Source organism: Carassius carassius, chromosome 26 (assembly GCF_963082965.1).
Source record: "Carassius carassius chromosome 26, fCarCar2.1, whole genome shotgun sequence".
Taxonomy (NCBI): domain Eukaryota; kingdom Metazoa; phylum Chordata; class Actinopteri; order Cypriniformes; family Cyprinidae; genus Carassius; species Carassius carassius.
In genome coordinates this window covers 17,490,610-17,508,770 of record NC_081780.1, presented here as the reverse complement: position 1 = coordinate 17,508,770, position 18,161 = coordinate 17,490,610, and the positions used below count along the sequence as shown (strand labels likewise).

Sequence of the window (18,161 nt, the reverse complement as noted above, 5' to 3'; positions counted from 1 at the left end):
CCCTTGCAAAAATATCAATGGTTTCACTATGAATAAAACCAAAAGTCATGGTTCTTGTAGCCATGGATGTTAACCACAAATTAACCATGGTTTTGTTAATAATAGTTTACAAAAATGTATTAAGATAATATTTTTGTTGTGTGTGTGGTTATAAAATCTGACCTAACCCAACAACAACTTTTAAAATTGCTTAAAATGCATTATATACAACTATGAGGCAATAATGAATAATGCTTGTGGTAAAGAAATTAACATTCAATTCATAGGCAACAGCTCTGGTGGACATTCCTGTGGTCAGCATGCCAATTGCACACTCCCTCAAAACTTGCGATATCTGTGGCATTGTTTTTTTTTGATAAAACTGCACATTTTAGAGTGGCCTTTTATTATGGCCAGCCTAAAGCACACCTGTGCAATAATCATGCCATCTAATCAGCATCTTGATATGCCACAACTGTGAGGGGGATGGATTATCTCGGCAAATGAGAAGTGCTCACTAACACAGATTTAGACAAATTTGTTAACAATATTTGAGAGAAATAGGCCTTTTGTGTACATAGAAAAAGTCATAGAACTTTGAGTTCAGCCTATGAAAAATGGGGGCAAAAACAAAAGTGTTGCGTTTATAATTTTGTTCAGTGTATATTAGTGTTGGGCAATGATAAAACATTTTTATCGCGATTAATCACAATTAATCACATTGTAATGCACAAAACTAATAATGCATTCAAAAGTAGTGTATTGTGCACTTTTTCATTTAAAAGTACTGCTATATGAATAAAAGTGCAATAACATTTGGTTTGCAAACTCTTTAAACAAATAAGGTGCTTTTTTACAGCAGTATTCCTTTTATATAGTAGCAGTTCAAATATTCCTTGTAAATGTTAACTTATTATTGTAATTAAATTAAAAATAAAACAAGCTATTTGTCATTGCCAAGACAAATATTTTATAGTTTGTTATAGAAAAACTCCAGAGCCTCAATCCTAACATTATAAAAAGCATCTTCCAAGTAGAGACCTGCACGATCACAGGACCCATCGCAGCAGAGTGAGGCGAGGGACAACACTTGATGTGCTGGTAGAGACTCGTGTCCAATCTCATCTGTGGTTTCGTTGAGTTAACGATGTCATTTCATCTGTTAATCTGTGTGAAAGGGTTCACATTATAGGTGAAATGTGAAAAAGGATGCTGTAATTGTTTTTAATCTATGAATCATGAATGTATGTTGCAAGACCACATGTGATACATTTATGCTTATCTGTTCATTTGTAAAATGAGTTTGTCATTTTATTACTTTGTTAAACATATGACATTAATTAAGGGTTATGACCTTGTCATTCAAGATCTGTAGTTTGTTTATTTTTTTTGTTTATTTTTTTTTTACTTCTGATTCATTTTCATCGTTGCCCTGTCAAGTGTGTGTTGCAAGCTCGGAGCTGACACTGTATGGAGATCGATGCTTCATGGAATGGAGTCTCTGGATTCCTGTATTTCGTCCAAACTCGTGTTCACTGAGAGAGTGAGGACTGGCGAGCCGCAAGGAGTTTTCAACAAGTGCTACTGAGTGACATTGACATAGCTGTTGCCAAACTGGACAGTAGTAAAGTGAATTAGTAGCACAAACAGTGCATTTCACAGTTCTCTTTTGGAAGGATCTAATGGGAGAGACTGAGTGACGAACAATTTTATTGTTGTTAACTGAATTAAGCCACATTCACAAGTTTAACAAATGTATTGCCCCATTTCATAGAGAAGGCTTCGTCCCATACTAAAATACTCAGGGATGTGCACAGGTAGGGCTCAACCTGTGCAGAGCACATGCCCTTTTTGCCCTTATACTCCGAAGTGCCCTTTTTTTGGTGGTGTTTTTTTTTTATTTTATCAATGCTATTGGTCACCCTTTACGTCTGTTTTACAAATATTTAGCAAATGAAAGTTCTTAAAACGAGCTTGTGTAAATCTTATTCGATCCTCAAGCTGTCAGTAAGCTGATAACTCCGCCATTATCAATATTCATTGAATCAACTGAAAGTTCCACAGCAGCCACACAGTAGACAACAGCTGAGCTGAACAAAGTTTTGTGAAGGGTAAATAAATATCTTGTTTGAATAAGTACTACTAAACACTATGTCTATAAAGGCTCATATTTTATTTATTTGATGTCTGACTGACTAACTGACTGAGACATGTGGGACGTCGCCTGAGAGAGAGGGCTAGCATTTGCCATCTAGTCATAGCCAATACATAGCCAACACTTAAATAGCCTGTGCATATAGTAGCATTTCATCTTTTATAAAATGCGATTTTGGCCAAATGCATTTTACCACAGGAAAAACTGAGCGCTCCGTCTATATAGCTACAAAAACTAGTTTGTAACCTGTAGATGAAAATGTAATGTGATGCCGGTTTTAATGACGGAAAACAAATCACATTTGCACACATTCGCTGGTCAAAAACTATATATTGATAAGTAATACAACAACATATAATTTGTTTTTACCATCGGAAAATCATAACAGGTGCGCCCCCGCGCTGTTTCGTACTGGAACTTACACAAAGCGACGAGTGATCCTCGTCACCTAGATAACATATATTTCTATGAAATTTCTTCTTTGATTTATGATTGCTGATACACTTAATTTATTAACATTTAGACTAATCATGTTATGGTATACTCTCCCCTCGTCCTCACATGTATAAAATGTAGTAAAACATGGTTTTACTACAGTAATGTAGTAGTAACTAAAAAAAAATTACAGAAGATCACTGTGAAATCTTTATATTTTATCATGCAGAATGTAATTCATGATTCATTCCAAGGCTTCATTTATTTGATCCAAAATACAGCAAAAACAGTAATATTGTGTAATATTTTTACAATTTTAAATAACTGTTTTCTATTTGAATATATTTTAAAATGTAATTTATTTTTGTGATCAAAGCTGAATTTTCAGCATCATTACTCCAGTTTAGTACTCTTCAGTGTCACGTGATCCTTCAGAAATGCTTTTCACTGCAACTGTAATTTTCACTTTATTTTTATTTATTTTTTTCATTGCTGGCTTATTTCAGGGAAAGTGTAGTGAATAAGAGACCTTCAAGAGACCAACATCCCTGGTCCACCACAGTATCAAATTTTTTCCAGGTAGGCGGATACATGTTGGATATAAGTGAGTTTTAAGTGAAGTGACATTCAGCCAAGTATGGTGACCCATACTCAGAATTTGTGCTCTGCATTTAACCCATCCGAAATGCACACACACAGAGCAGTGAACACACACACACACTGTGAGCACACACCCGGAGCAGTGGGCAGCCATTTATGCTGCGGCGCCCGGGGAGCAGTTGGGGGTTCGATGCCTTGCTCAAGGGCACCTAAGTCGTGGTATTGAAGGTGGAGAGAGAACTGTACATGCACTCCCCCCACCCACAATTCCTGCCGGCCCGGGACTCGAACTCACAACCTTTCGATTGGGAGTCCGACTCTCTAACCATTAGGCCACGACTATATGTTATAGTAACGGTATGGCTATAGTTTATTATAATCTGGAATTGAGTTGGACATAATTACTTAAATTATATTTCAAAAAAGTTTGTCAAAAATACTTGACTCATTGCTCACCTTCCCCTCTTCTCAATGTCATTCATAATCATGTTAACCAAATAATACAAATTAGCTTATAAAACCAAACAGAATAGCTAAAAAAGAGAATATATATTTTTTTTTTCTTTGCAAAGTTCATAAAAAAAAGTGCATAAAGTTCAATAACAATTTTGGTTTCTGATTCAGATTTTGGTTTCTGTTTGGTTTTATAAGTTAATTTGTATTATTTTGGTTAACATGTTTATGTATGAGTCAAGTATTTTTTTTCTCTATAAATGCAATTTAAAAAAAGAGGGAGTACACAAGAGCGATTCACAAACACAGGACCCTACAAATAATACTGACAAAAAAACTTTTTTTGCACTTACATAAATTTTGATTACTTGGTGGTTGCAGTGCAATGTCCCGTAAAGAGAGAAATAAGAAAAAGAAGGAGAGGGAGCGACAGCAGGCAGCCAAGGGTAGCAGCTCACTTACTTCATGGATTAGGCCAGTTTGTAGCAGGGAAGAAGAAAAGGAAGGAAGTAGTAATTCAGATGTAGAGAGAGAAGCGATAGATGACGTACATGAATGAACAATATACAGGAGCCTCTGCAGGAGAGTTACCAGAAGGAGATGCAAGAGAAGAAAGCCAGTATGGAACTGCTAGTGTAGATCAAGAGAATGTGATGGAGACCGGTGTGGGGGAATTACCTCCATATTACTAAATAATCTTGATATAAAAAAAGGGAGGGGGTGCCCTTTTTCAGTTTCAGCACATGCCCCTCAAAAGGTCTGTGCACGGCCCTGAAAATACTAGTCTTAACTGAACCTGAAGTGACTTCATAAAATATGTCAGTGCCATTGTTGTCTCAAAATGCACCACCAGTAAGGGTGTTTTCTTCATTTCTGTGAAACCAGGAAAACGTTTATTATTTTAAGTGGTCACTTTAGTGGTGCTGTAATTTCATAATTACTTAAATTTACTACAATGAAGAGTTTTATTTTTCTTTGAAGTATTTCATTCCCAGTAGGATGGCTGATATATCTTGTTATTAGTTAGTGGTGTGGCTTCAGTTTCTTTTAAGAGAGCCGTTTAAAACAATTCAGTTCGTTTTGTTGAACTGGTTCAAGAAGATCCGGTTACATAGAATGATCCGTTTGCGAACCGAATATCACAAACTGTTGTGTTTTGAACTCTCTCACAACAGACACGGAAGAGAAGACAATGCTGAATAAAGTCGTAGTTTTTGCTATTTTTGGACCAAAATGTATTTTCGATGCTTCAAAAAATTCTAACTTACCCTCTGATGTCACATGGACTACTTGGATGATGTTTTTCTTACCTTTCTGGACATGGACAGTATACCATGCACACAGTTTCAATGAAGGGACTGAGAGCTCTCGGACTAAATCTAAAATATCTTAAACTGTGTTCCGAAGATAAACGGAGGTCTCACGGGTATGGAACGACATGAGGGTGAGTTATTAATGACATAATTTTGATTTTAACTTATTTGGAGAAAACCAGTTGTTCTATGTGAAATCAGGAACTGAGAACCCCCATATAGCCAAAAAGGCATGGTCATAACACCTTGGTTCGTGCAGTGAATTAAAAATGAACCAATGGCTTGGCAGCAGAGATGCACGAGCCCTATGCAACGAAGCCCACCAGAAGGGGCAGGGTCATCTGGCTACATAAGCGGGCACTTCACCACAGGATTCTCATGATACTTCAACTGAAATGACGACTGAGTGATGTTGGAAACTCAGAAGTGAAGACCAAGTGAAGACTCTTGGGTAATCTTCAGCAGAATTCTTTATTGAAAACACTCTGCATGGCGCTGTAGTCATCAAAAGTCTAACTAGTCATTGATACATTGTAGTTTATATACATTTCGAGGGGGCGGGATACACATAAACAAAGCATGCAATTGCGATACTGAGATCGGCCTGATACTGGCCGTTTTCCCATCTTTGATCTTGTCAGCATTACAGGGTCATTTAAATACAGAGGTGCCTGACAGTATCACCCATACCTTCACATTATCATAGAAACAAAGGCACAGCTGTGCCTTGAGTTTAGCAGGCACCTTTATCTTGGGACCTTGCCCAATAGTCAGGAAGTGCATGAAGACAAAAGGTTAATGTCTCAGACACTTGATTTTCCTGATTTGATCTTCTTGGATATGTCAGCTTTATTACCTCAAAATGTCTACTATTATATTGGAACCTAAATTTAACATTTTATAAATTTGTAATCCCACAGTGACTATATATCAGAGAACCGAGGTTATGTTAGTAACCAAGTACATTCCCTATCGATACATTACTTGTACTGCTTCTGCTCAAGAGGCTATGGGAATCTGTACAATCATGCCAGGCTATGATAGAGGAAAGACTGTATAATATATAATGTATGCCAATAATCTTCGAGGCAAAAAGACTAAGCTCACAGAAGTTATGCCCAACCTCGGTGATTGTTCATGTCATTTAAGCGGAAAGGACTCTGGCCTATAAGGCCAGAACATCTAGGTTATAAAACCTTGCAAAAGTGGATGGCAAGGGCCAGCCAGCCACCACACAGAATTCTGTGATGGACACACCACTAGATCATGCCCAAGATGAGTCGACTCATCTGGTGGAATGGACTCTTACACCAATGGAGCATTGCAGGCCCAAAGAAGAGCATGCTAGAGAGATAGTGTCAACTATCCACCTAGAAAGACTGGGCTTCTTGACTGGATGGCCTTTGGTGAGTTGTTCAGACAACCTAAACAGGGCAGAATACCCAATGTAAATCCTCAGTGCTCTCACAGGGCAGTCCATCATCACTTCCTCCAAACGAGACCAGATCCTCACACTGGGAGAGGGACACTGGTCAGGCTGAGTGAAGAGGACAGGGGAAACCTCTCCGTCAGGGGTGATGCACACAGAAGAATCTGAGCCAACATGAGCTCATTCACGTCCAAGCCTGAGTCCTCTGTCCCACTGTTTTTTCCTCACAGGCCCCTGGGAGGAAGAAAATAGGAGGCTGTGAGGGGCAGGGTCACTCTCTGAAAAGAAAGCAATCCTCGAGCACAGAGGGCAAGACTGATGTTCTTGCAATGAGAAAAGTCCATCCCTGCAAACGGGCTTCTGCATGGGATTTCCCCAAGCATTAATGGCTCTGCATTTGAAGTAATGTCAATTTGCTCTTTTAGAAAAGCTCTTTTAGAATGTTGCCAGATGGCAGTAGGGTAAGTGGGACCGCAACTGCTGCAACACTGAAAGCACAGAGGGAAAGGCGTTACTGGGTCGCGAGTAGGCTTCTAGATCAGTGAACAGCATAGTTGTCATTGCTGAAGAAGAAATTTGAAGATCCTGTGGCTAAGCTCCCGCTAATATAGCCAGATGACCCCACTGTTGAGCCATTGGTTCATTTTATTTCACTGCACGAACCAATGGCCATACAGTTACCATACTGCGTAATTGAAAAGAGGTTTCAGGTTAGAAAAAAAAAAAAAAAACTTTTTCCCCCCATACGTCTTGAACAGATGCAGTACTAGTGGAGTATTGATAGGGAACTATTACATTTTATCTCAAAAGTATTGCGTTCCCCCTAGAAGCTTTGCATACAGATCTTCATAAGTAGGGTTGGGTATTGTTCCCTTTCAAGGGAACTTCGAACTGCGTCCTCTGAGGGGACACTATGGGGAACACCTCGTCGTGACCCGTGTTTGAAGCATACTTTGAAAAACGCCAACGTGTTGGCCGGCGACAGCCTCTGACGTCACTACCAGCGCGACTATAAATACGCGCCCGTAGGACCCGTCACTATCTTCTTCGTCTTCATTGACTGTTTTGTTTGAAGCGTGCATCTGAGAAACGACCAAAACGGTAAGAGCGATCTATTATTGTTGTCATGGCATCCACTAGCAGGCGTTTAAACAGTGTGTACATCCGTGTCAGTGTTATACGGCACACACACTCTTTGCGTCTCTTGTTTGGGCGGAGAGCACGCGAGTGATGTCCTCGAGGGGGCAATCTGCGTGCACTGCGAGCGTTTTTCGGTGAAGCTCCTCTCTCGTTTGCCTCTCTTTTCGAGGAAAGAGGGACAGCCATCTGGATCCCGCGGCTCAGGACCCACCGTTGCCGAGGCACGGAGGAGGATGAGCTCGGGGGGATTACAGGGGGATCTCGCTGAGGAGTGTAGAGAGGGACTTTTTTCCTTTCACACTTTCCGGCGGCAAACGAGAGTGAACTTCGGGAGGAAGATGCGTTGTCATTAACCCTTTCTTGTACTGAAGTTAGTGCTCTGCTGGGTTTTTTCCCAGGAAGAGCAGGAGATGTCTGAGAGTGGAGAAGAAGCTGAGGCTGAGCCTTTCTCAATCCTCCTGCCCCGGTATGGGGAGCTGTTAGCTGCAGAAGTCGAAAGGGAATGGAAGAGGCAGTTTTTCTCTCACATCCATCGGTTTCAGCATACAAGTTATGCTGATATCGGGGGCATGCACGAAAGCGGCTATGAGAGGATGCCCCCTGTAGGGAGATGCTGGCTAGCTATCTCTCTGTGGGGGAAACGTCCTCTCTCAATTCCCCCTTTTTTAGATCCCGCTTAAATGGCAAAACATACGCAGCAGCAGGTCAGGCGGTGGCTTCGTTGCACACGATGGCAGTGCTTCAGGCTTACCAGGCTGGCCTGCTGAAGGACCTGGATACCGTCGAAAGAAAGGAGTCCAGGTCCGAGCCCGAACAACACAGGGGTCCTGGCCCATCTCGATCTGAGGATCTTAGATGGGCCCAGAAGGCTAGTGTTGCGGCTCGCGCTCCTCCCCCACCTACGGGCAGGGGCAAGAGGAACCGCGGGTCACGGTGTGGTAAGCAGGGTCTGAGGGACGTGATTCAGACGAGGCTGCGTCCTCGCCCGGGTCAGAGCGGTAGGAAGACCTAGTAGCTCCGGATGTTTTAACCTCTGTTTTAACCTCTGTTTTTTGTCCTCCCCTGCCTAATTCCCCTGTAGCCACCAGCTTTCCACCTGATCGAGGTTAGGTGGACAGTCTCTCACATAACAGTCTCCTACCTGGACCGATGATGTTTTTGGTTGGGTCTATGTTCATAGCAACCACCTTATTGACGGTCCGGACCAGAAGGGGGCGCCCCGCAAGCGGGACTCCAGTACAGGAGGGTGGGTGAGTCCGCAACCCTTGCTCTACCTGTTTATGGACATTATGTTGCTGGTGGTTATATGTCCACTAACAATCTCTGCGAGTTTCCTTTACAGTAGCTAGGTGGCCAAAGAATTGGCACAGCACTGCAGGGAATTCCATAGATGTCCGGCCAGGTCACCCTGAGGGGCCGCCTGGCCGCTTAGCGCATCCGGGGAGGTGGTGGTTACGGCAAGAAGCTCTGTATTTACTGCCTCAGGTGATGCTCCCCTCGCCTAGAAAAGAGGGTTGGAGCTCACCGCTCCCGTGCGATCCAGCGCCTCTGCCTTGCTTGGGAACCTCTCTGTACACACGCTTGCCTGTGTACTTTCTCAAAACCACATAGTGGTCAGTGTGCACGTTAACGCTTTGCGCACTGCCTGAAATCCACGTAAAGTGGTAAGTGTGCACGCAAGACTCTGTGCACTTTCTGAAATCCACGTAAAGTGGTAAGTGTGCACGCATGACTTTGGGCACTTTCTAAAATCCTGTACGGTAGGGGTTACGCGCTTCGCTTCATTCCCTTTCTTATGATGATTAGCCCTGGGTTCCATGGGCTTCATTCAACCAGTGTGTATTTGTTATACACTTCAAGCATCGCTTCCCTCAACATGAGGGGCTGGGTGGACTCCCACATATTGTGGTTATCAGGTGGTAGGCTTCATCAGGCCTCCCTGATGGTGAGCTCCCACATACTGTGGTTGCCAGGTAGTAGGCCTCACCAGGCCTCCCTGGAGATTTAGCTCCCACATACTGTGCGTCTCCACTAAATAGCATATTGTGGTTTTTTCAGATAGTATGCTTCACCAGGTCTCTCTGAAGGTGAGCTCCCACGTTCGGTGGTCGCCAGGTAGTAGGCCTCACCAGGCCTCCCTGGAGATTTAGCTCCCACATACTATGCATTCCCACGGGGTAGCATATTGTGGTTTTTTCAGATAGTAGGCTTCATCAGGTCTCTCTGAAGGTGAGCTCCCACTTACTGTGGTTGCCAGGTAGTAGGCCTCACCAGGCCTCCCTGGAGATTTAGCTCCCACATACTGTGCGTCTCCACTAAATAGCATATTGTGTTTTTTTCAGATAGTAGGCTTCACCAGGTCTCTCTGAAGGTGAGCTCCCACTTACTGTGGTTGCCAGGTAGTAGGCATCACCAGGCCTCCCTGGAGATTTAGCTCCCACATACTGTGCGTCTCCTCTATATAGCATATTGTGGTTTTCAGATAGTAGGCTTCACCAGGTCTCTCTGAAGGTGAGCTCCCACATTCGGTGGTCGCCAGGTAGTAGGCCTCACCAGGCCTCCCTGGAGATTTAGCTCCCACATACTATGCGTTTCCACGGAATAGCATGTTGTGGCTTTTTCAGATAGTAGGCGTCACCAGGTCTCTCTGAAGACGAGCTCCCACATACTGTGGTTGCCAGGTAGTAGGCCTCACCAGGCCTCCCTGGAGATTTAGCTCCCACATACTATGCGTTTCTACGGAATAGAACATTGTGGTTTTCAGATAGTAGGCTTCATCAGGTCTCTCTGAAGATGAGCTCCCACATACTGTGGTTGCCAGGTAGTAGGTCTCACCAGGCCTCCCTGGAGATTTAGCTCCCACATATTGTGCATTCCACTAAATAGCACATTGTGGTTTTCAGATAGTAGGCTTCATCAGGTCTCTCTGAAGACGAGCTCCCACATACTGTGGTTGCCAGGTAGTATGCCTCACCAGGCCTCCCTGGAGATTTAGCTCCCACATACTGTGCGTTTCCTAAAAAGCGAGCTCCCGCGATTTGTGGTTGTCAGGTAGTAGGCCTCACCAGGCCTCCCTGGAGTCGAGTTCCATATTGCTTTCAGTTTCCACTGAGGTGGTTATCTGGTAACAGATAGTAGGCCTCTCTAGGCCTCTCTGTAGGTGAACTCCCACACATTGTGGTTATCAGGTAGCAGGCTTCACAGGCCTCTCTGAATGTGAGCTCCCACATACTGTGGTTGTCAGGTAACCTTTCAGTACACACGCTTGCCTGTGTACTTTCTCAAATCCACATGGTGGTCAGTGTGCACGTTAACGCTTTGCGCACTGTCTAGATGTCCGGCCAGGTCACCCTGAGGGGCCGCCTGGCCGCTTGGCGCATCCGGGGAGGTGGTGGTTACGGCAAGAAGCTCTGTATTTACTGCCTCAGGTGATGCTCCCCTCGCCTAGAAAAGAGGGTTGGAGCTCACCGCTCCCGTGCGATCCAGCGCCTCTGCCTTGCTTGGGAACCTCTCTGTTCACACGCTTGCCTGTGTACTTTCTCAAAACCACATAGTGGTCAGTGTGCACGTTAACGCTTTGCGCACTGCCTGAAATCCACGTAAAGTGGTAAGTGTGCACGCAAGACTCTGTGCACTTTCTGAAATCCACGTAAAGTGGTAAGTGTGCACGCATGACTTTGCGCACTTTCTAAAATCCTGTATGGTAAGGGTTACGCGCTCCGCTTCGTTCCCTTTCTTGGGATGATTCGTCCCGGTGTTCCTTGGGCTTCATCCAACCGGTGTGTACTTATTGTACACCCCAAGCCCCCTCAACTTGGGGGGGCTGTGTGGGCAATTCTCGGGTAGTTCAGCAGTGCTCCCCTTTTCTGAAAGGGTCACCTATGAGCATGCTGCTCGGAGCTCGGAGTCTTCCTCTCTTGGGAGACTGATTCCCGGTTCTTCAGAGCGCTCTAGTACCACATACTGTTTGAGACGCTCTGTGAGAGCAGGCATCCTGCTGAGGCAGGGGCTGAGGCCTCCAATTGCTCTGCTCCCGGGCCACTCTTCTGCGAGCTGCTCTGACAGAGTTCCACGAGAGCCCCTCCTTAGAACAGTATTTGTAAATCCATGTTATGGTAAGTGTGCACAGGGAGTATTTGCGCACTTTCTGAAACCCACATTGTGGTAAGTTCGCACGCTAGTCTCTGCGTTCTTTCTAAAAACCCTAGATGGTAAGGGCTTCGCGCTGCTGCTTCGTGCCCTTTCTTGAGTTTGTTTAAGCCCCGTTCATCTTGGGCACCACTCCACCTAGGTATACTCGGATACCTATCTAGAACAGGGCGCCACTACTAGAGTGCTGTGGGGACAGCCCTTTCGGCAAGTTTTGCGAAAGCTAGCAGTAGCCCCTGTGTGACAGGCAAAGACTTGGTAGAGGAAAGTGCCAGGCTCTTAGCCGTATCCCTTTAAAGGAATCTCTGTGATTCCAAGCCTTTAGCTCTACCCCGGGCCAGGGCCCTACAGGATAAGTTGGGTATGTAGCTTAGGCCTTTGGCCGTAAGGGATAATGTCATAAGGCAGCCGTCAGACCGTCCCAGGGGCGACTCCCGGTGAAGAGAAAAACGGTAGAGTTGGTACTTAGTGTTTGCCATGATTCTGGTCTGCACTCCCCTCAGCATGGCGGCGTGGGTATACTGTTCCCCATAGTGTCCCCTCAGAGGACGCAGTTCGAAGTTCCCTTGAAAGGGAACGTCTCAGGTTACGAATGTAACCATGGTTCCCTGAGAGGGAACGAGACACTGCGTCCTCTAGCTCCCTGCCATGCTTCGGACACAAGCTTCACGAAGAAGATAGTGACGGGTCCTACGGGCACGTATTTATAGTCGCGCTGGTAGTGACGTCAGAGGCTGTCGCCGGCCAACACGTTGGCGTTTTTCAAAGTATGCTTCAGACACGGGTCACGACGAGGTGTTCCCCATAGCGTCCCCTCAGAAGACGCAGTGTCTCGTTCCCTCTCAGGGAACCATGGTTACATTCGTAACCTGAGACGTTTTCCAGTTCTGGTTCTGGTTCCATTTAAAGGAACTATTATTATGTTTTTACTATTTTACCGTCATTGAAGGTAGTGTTGCTGGAAGGTAGTAAGTAATGTTGAGTAATGCTAGTCCATCAATCAGCATGTGCTTCAAAGTTTGCTTTTCATGCAGGAATAAGCTGTTGGCCAAATAGTCCCTTGAGGGCTGAGACACTTGTTAATTTCCCTAAATTAATGAACTATAAACTGTTACACTTATAACCAAGTATACACACACTCCATAAAGCCCCTATTTTACAGATAATAATGCAGTCATGAGATGGTGTGATGCAATGAGTGGTTTCCAGATTTTTTAACATTTAAAATGTATGAAAATAAATATCTTCTATCACTTTGTTTATCACTCTTGAAATGACCTGTACACTGAATAATATATCCCTCAAACTTACATAACAATATGTATGTGTCAGTATGTATATTAATGACAATATGGGACAAATATAATGTAATTAGTGGCGGCAGGTGCTGCGTGATGCAGGTACATGTAGGCTACAATCAGACAAAACATTGTGCACAGTTATCAAATGCACAAGTGCGCGTACAGTCGTGGGAAACGATGTGTTCATTAGTTAAAGACGGAACCGGTTCTTATTCAGAACCGGTTCTCGGTTCCCAACCCTATTCATCACTGTGTTAATTATAGGACCTAAAAACCTGGCATGTAATAACCTAGAACACTGTCTAAGACTTGATTTTGCTGCAGCCTGGAATTGTACTGCTGGTTTCGTCTGGTCAGAGGAGAACTGGCCCCCCAACTGAGCCTGGTTTCTTCCAAGGTTTTTTTCTCCATTATGTCACCGATGGAGTTTCGGTTCCTTGCCGCTGTCGCCTCTGGCTTGCTTAGTTGGGGTCTCTTCATCTACAGCGATATCGTTGACTTGATTGCAAATAAATGCACAGACACTATTTAAACTGAACAGAGATGACATCACTGAATTCAATGATGAACTAAAGTTATTTTGTATGGCAAGGAAGGAAATTACTTTCTCCTAAATAGAAAAGCCTTAAAACTGGTAGATATGATTACTTTTCATCTATTTTAGGTATTTATTCAATACAGTGGCTAAATTAATTAAATACAAAGCAACAACAGGCATAGACGTTTCCCAAAAGCACAGCAGTAATGACTTTATGAACTACTTCCAAGGTTTTATTAGAGAAAAATTTTAACCATGCAGCCTTCAGCTATACTGGAGTATTGCATCAGAAAGTGCGCTATAGATCCCCTGAAGAAAAATTATATATTTTAACTCTTTAATATTTAAACTGAAAGGGGAGAAAATGAAGATCATTAATGCAAGATGTTCACTAAGACTTAGAAGAGATCAACATAATGTGATCTTCACCCTAAATCATTCAGCGTTTTATTTTACCTAGCTTGAGATGCAAATAAAGGACATTTTACATTTTATATTTACATGTTGTTAAATGTTTCTTTTTTTTTTTTTTTTTTTCTTTTTTTTTAACAAGCTGATAAGATCTACAAAAGCAGATTTCAAGATATTCTGGATTAGAGTCAACAGGGCTTTTAACTAACCCTTGTCACACAAACTTATTCAATCTTGTTCAGCCGGTTTTTGTGTGAGACAATGGTCTAAAAAGCAGCTTAATACTTCCTGGCCATTATACGGTACTTAGTGTATAGCAGAATGTTCACTCTGAGAGCTTTTCACCACCGCAAAGTGATGTTTTATTTATTTTTTCTACTCATAATATGTATCATATTTTATGTTTTCATATCTTTAGGAGCATATTATGTGGACTCAAAAAAATATATTTTGCCTGCTGGTAAGTTACCTTTATTTATAATAGCTGGATTTATTAATTTAATTTTTGTCTGATGTTTTATGCTTTTTGGTCTTTCTTCAAAAATGATTTTTCTGACATTCTTCTTAATTAAGTAATTTTCTTATGCAATGGAGTTCAAGTCCCAACATCTAATTCAGGATGCCAGATCATTAAAAAAAAAGGTTGCAGGCACAAAACTGAGGAAAACATTGATCTGGACAAATAAGCCATTCATAAAATGCCAGATCTATACATGTATTAACTGAAGAAGACTATGTAAGGTGTAATGTTTCATAAGCTTTGTCATTTTCTGCAACTCCACCCTTCATTTAACTGTCAGCCCTATTTTAGTTGTCTTTGCTCTATTTTCATAGAACCAGTGTAAAATATCCACTGTGACACTAAAAAGAGCTATAACTTTTACTTTCATTGAAAAAAATCAAGATTACAATGGAAGATTATGAGATATTAGGAATTTTTTATGATTTATTTGTTTGTTTGTTTCTGTCAGGAAAATGTATTATTCTAGGTTGATGAATTTACTACTACTACTACTACTACTACTGCTACTACTATTATTATTAAATTATTTATTAATAAATATTTGCTTATAATTAAATTATTTAGATTTTTTTGTCTTTTTTTTCAACGAGAAAATTCTCGTTGTGGCGCCACCCATAGGACATTTGATTTTTAACTTCTGAATTGATATAACATAGATAAGGATGGCTTATAGATAAAGATGATAATGCTTCATACAATATAATACAAAGCCACCCCTGAATGTGTGAATTCAGTATGTAAGCCAGTCAAATGCAAAAGCATTTACATACTCTTGATTTATATATCTTATCCTATTTCCTTCCTCAAGGGTCTGAAAAAACAAACATCGCCAAAGATATCAAGAAGAGAGAATCACCTCTAAATGATGAACCTCCTGATGCACAGGAGATCCAGGTAAGATTGTTGACCTGACTTTTTATTTTTGTATAAACATTTTAATAAGATACAAGACTATTGTTCTCTCTCATTCCCCTAATTTAAATACTTTCTTCTTTTTGTGAATTTCCTAAGAAAAATATTGGTGATGACCAACAGCAAGTCAAAACATATAAGGTGTGTATGACATTAGTTTTATCAAAGGGTTAGTTCACCCAAAAATTTAAATAAATTACTCAACCTGAAGTCATCCTAGGTGTATATGTCTTTCTTCTTTCATACGAACCAAGTGGGAGTTATTTTAAAAACTGTCTTTGGTCTTTCAAGCTGTTTGATGCAACTCAGAGGGTGTTGCACTGCATCAGTCTATGAAAAGTTTAATAAAAAGCTAATCCATTTTTAAAAAAAAGTGTCTCACATGGCTCCGAGGGATGAACAAAAGCCTCCTGTAACAAACTGATGCATTTTTGTAAACAAAAAATATTTGTAAAAATATTTGTTGTAAATGAAGGTCAGCTTTATGCATGTGCCACTCAAAAGTGACACACCCAGAAACGCAGCGGAGAGATCAAAACAATGGTCACTAATTAGAATGAGCGCAAGTTAGATAAAAGTGATTATTACATTTTGAATATGGATATTTTTCTTACAAAAACGAATTGATCCGCTGCAGAAGGCCTTTGTTCACCCCTCAGAGCCCTGTGAAACACTTTTTTTTTTAAAGGATTAGCTTTTTGTTAAAATTATCTTGGACTGATGCAGTGCGATAGCTGCTGAGTGGCATCAAACAGCTTGACAGATCAGAGACCATTTTTAAAATTACTTTACCTGCCTTTGTATGAAAGAAGAAAGTTTCAAGGTGAGTAATTTATGGCTTATTTAAAATTTTTGGTTTGGGTGAACTAACCATTTAAGTGTCCTGTCATTTTAAAAAAAGAGAGAAAGAGAGAATTCTTAATATTTCTGTAACATTCTTTAAAGTTTTGAAAGTTTTAGGTACTAAAGATATTATCATTCTTCAAGAAAAAGTTCTACCTACATTTTAAATAAGATTAATATTCTATTATTAATTTAACTGAAATTCTGTAATACAACAATCTGTTATTTATTTATTTGTAAACATTCAGTTTATTAAATTCATTGAATAACAAAAATAATTGTAGTGAAGTCTACCTGAGCATTTCTATTTCCTCTTCAGGGTCGAGTGAATGTGCACGTTTTTGAAGACTGTTGCGGTGGATCCCTTAATCAACTCAGGAATAACCTGCTCTATCCGTTATTTCCCAATGTTAGTCTATACATATTTAGTTGTATACTGTTATCAAGTGATAGTCTCATTGTATAAGTAAGAATATAATATCATGGGTTTATTTAAAGGTGCGTACTACAGTTAGCAGACTTGCTGTGGCACCTCAGTGGAACAATTATGGTCTGAGAATCTTTGGCTACATCCATCCTGCAGAAACTGGTGAGTCCAGCATTAAAATAAGTTTTTTATTATATATTGATTTCAATTCAACTTTTGTAGATGCAATTGACAAATGCATTGATATTTAATTATTTTTGCTTATAGATGAATATATGTTTGCTGTTTCCTCTGATGATAACTCAGAGTTCTGGCTCAGTTTAAATGAAAGTCCGGAAAACCTTAAACGTCTCGTCTATGTTGGTGAGGTATGTCTAGTCTGAATGTGGATGTGTTTGTTAGTGATTCAAGTGGAGATTTATAATGGAAATGGAAGTATTACACCTGAATACAATTTAAATGATGCAATGTATGTCAATTAACACACACACACACACAAATTCTGTATTTATTTACTCACCCTGGTGTCATTCCGAACCCTTTTTTTAAATGTGAAAAAAAAAAACTGATGAAGCTCTTTTCCATACAGTGACAATTTTACTGTATTACTGTACAATTTTAATTAAGAAATACTGTGTATATTTTATTTAAGAAATTGTGGGTCAGTGTTGTATAGAAAATATTGAAAACATTTCATAAATGTATTTGTTTTGTGTCATTAAGAGATGTTTTCTTCATTTTTAAAAGGGGTCATCGGATGCTCATTTTCCACAGTTTGACATGATTCTTTAGGGTCTTAAAGGAACACTCCACTTTTTTGAAAATAGGCTCATTTTCCATCTCCCAGCCAATCTCCCAGTCTGGCAGTATCATTTTTAGCTTAGCTTAGCATAGATCATTGAATATGATAGACTGTTAGCATCTTGCTCAAAAATGACCAAAGAGTTTCAATATTTTTCCTATTTAAAACTTTTTTGTAGTTACATTGTGTACTAAGACCAACGGAAAATGAAAATTGTGATTTTCCAGGCTGATATGGCTAGGAACTATACTCTCATTCCGGTGTGATAATCAAGGAACTTGGGTGCAGCAAGCACAGTGATATTACGCAGCGCCTGAAAATAGTGCATAATATCACTGCGCCTGCTGCACCCATGGTACGGCAGCAAAGTTCCTTGATTATTACGTCGGAATGAGAGTATAGTTTTTTTAGTAGTTTAATGTTCAGTTATGTCTGACATTTCAAAAAGTTTCTGTCGTTGCCATGGTGCAATAGAGTAAGCTTATGGTTAGGTTGTTAGGTTGTGCAATACTGTGGTATGATGCTTTGTTCAATGAGCAGAAGCTTTGCTAAAACTAGTGCAGTATTTTCCAGAATTTATCAAGTATATTCTTGTTTGAGTTGTCTAGCTATATATTTTTTTATTATTATTATTATTTGTACAAAACTCAATATCATTATAAAATTCAAACAGGGTTTACTTGAAATCACAGACATTTGAGAATCAATTTAAAATAAATGAGCACATTTCACTAATAATATAAAATCAATT

General features: G+C 40.9%; 1 protein-coding gene across 1 annotated transcript in view; it reads left to right on the top strand.

Moving 5' to 3' along the window:
* The first annotated feature begins 14,183 nt into the window (after nt 1-14,183).
* LOC132105919 (beta-1,4-N-acetylgalactosaminyltransferase 3-like) overlaps nt 14,184-18,161 on the top strand; it is a 90,314-nt gene continuing 86,336 nt past the window's right edge. The window contains exons 1-6 of the mRNA XM_059511459.1: nt 14,184-14,363; nt 15,235-15,320; nt 15,438-15,479; nt 16,501-16,590; nt 16,680-16,770; nt 16,876-16,976. Coding sequence (XP_059367442.1) covers nt 14,225-14,363; nt 15,235-15,320; nt 15,438-15,479; nt 16,501-16,590; nt 16,680-16,770; nt 16,876-16,976 — 549 coding nt within the window. The 5' untranslated portion in view covers nt 14,184-14,224. The remainder of the gene's footprint in view (nt 14,364-15,234; nt 15,321-15,437; nt 15,480-16,500; nt 16,591-16,679; nt 16,771-16,875; nt 16,977-18,161) is intronic.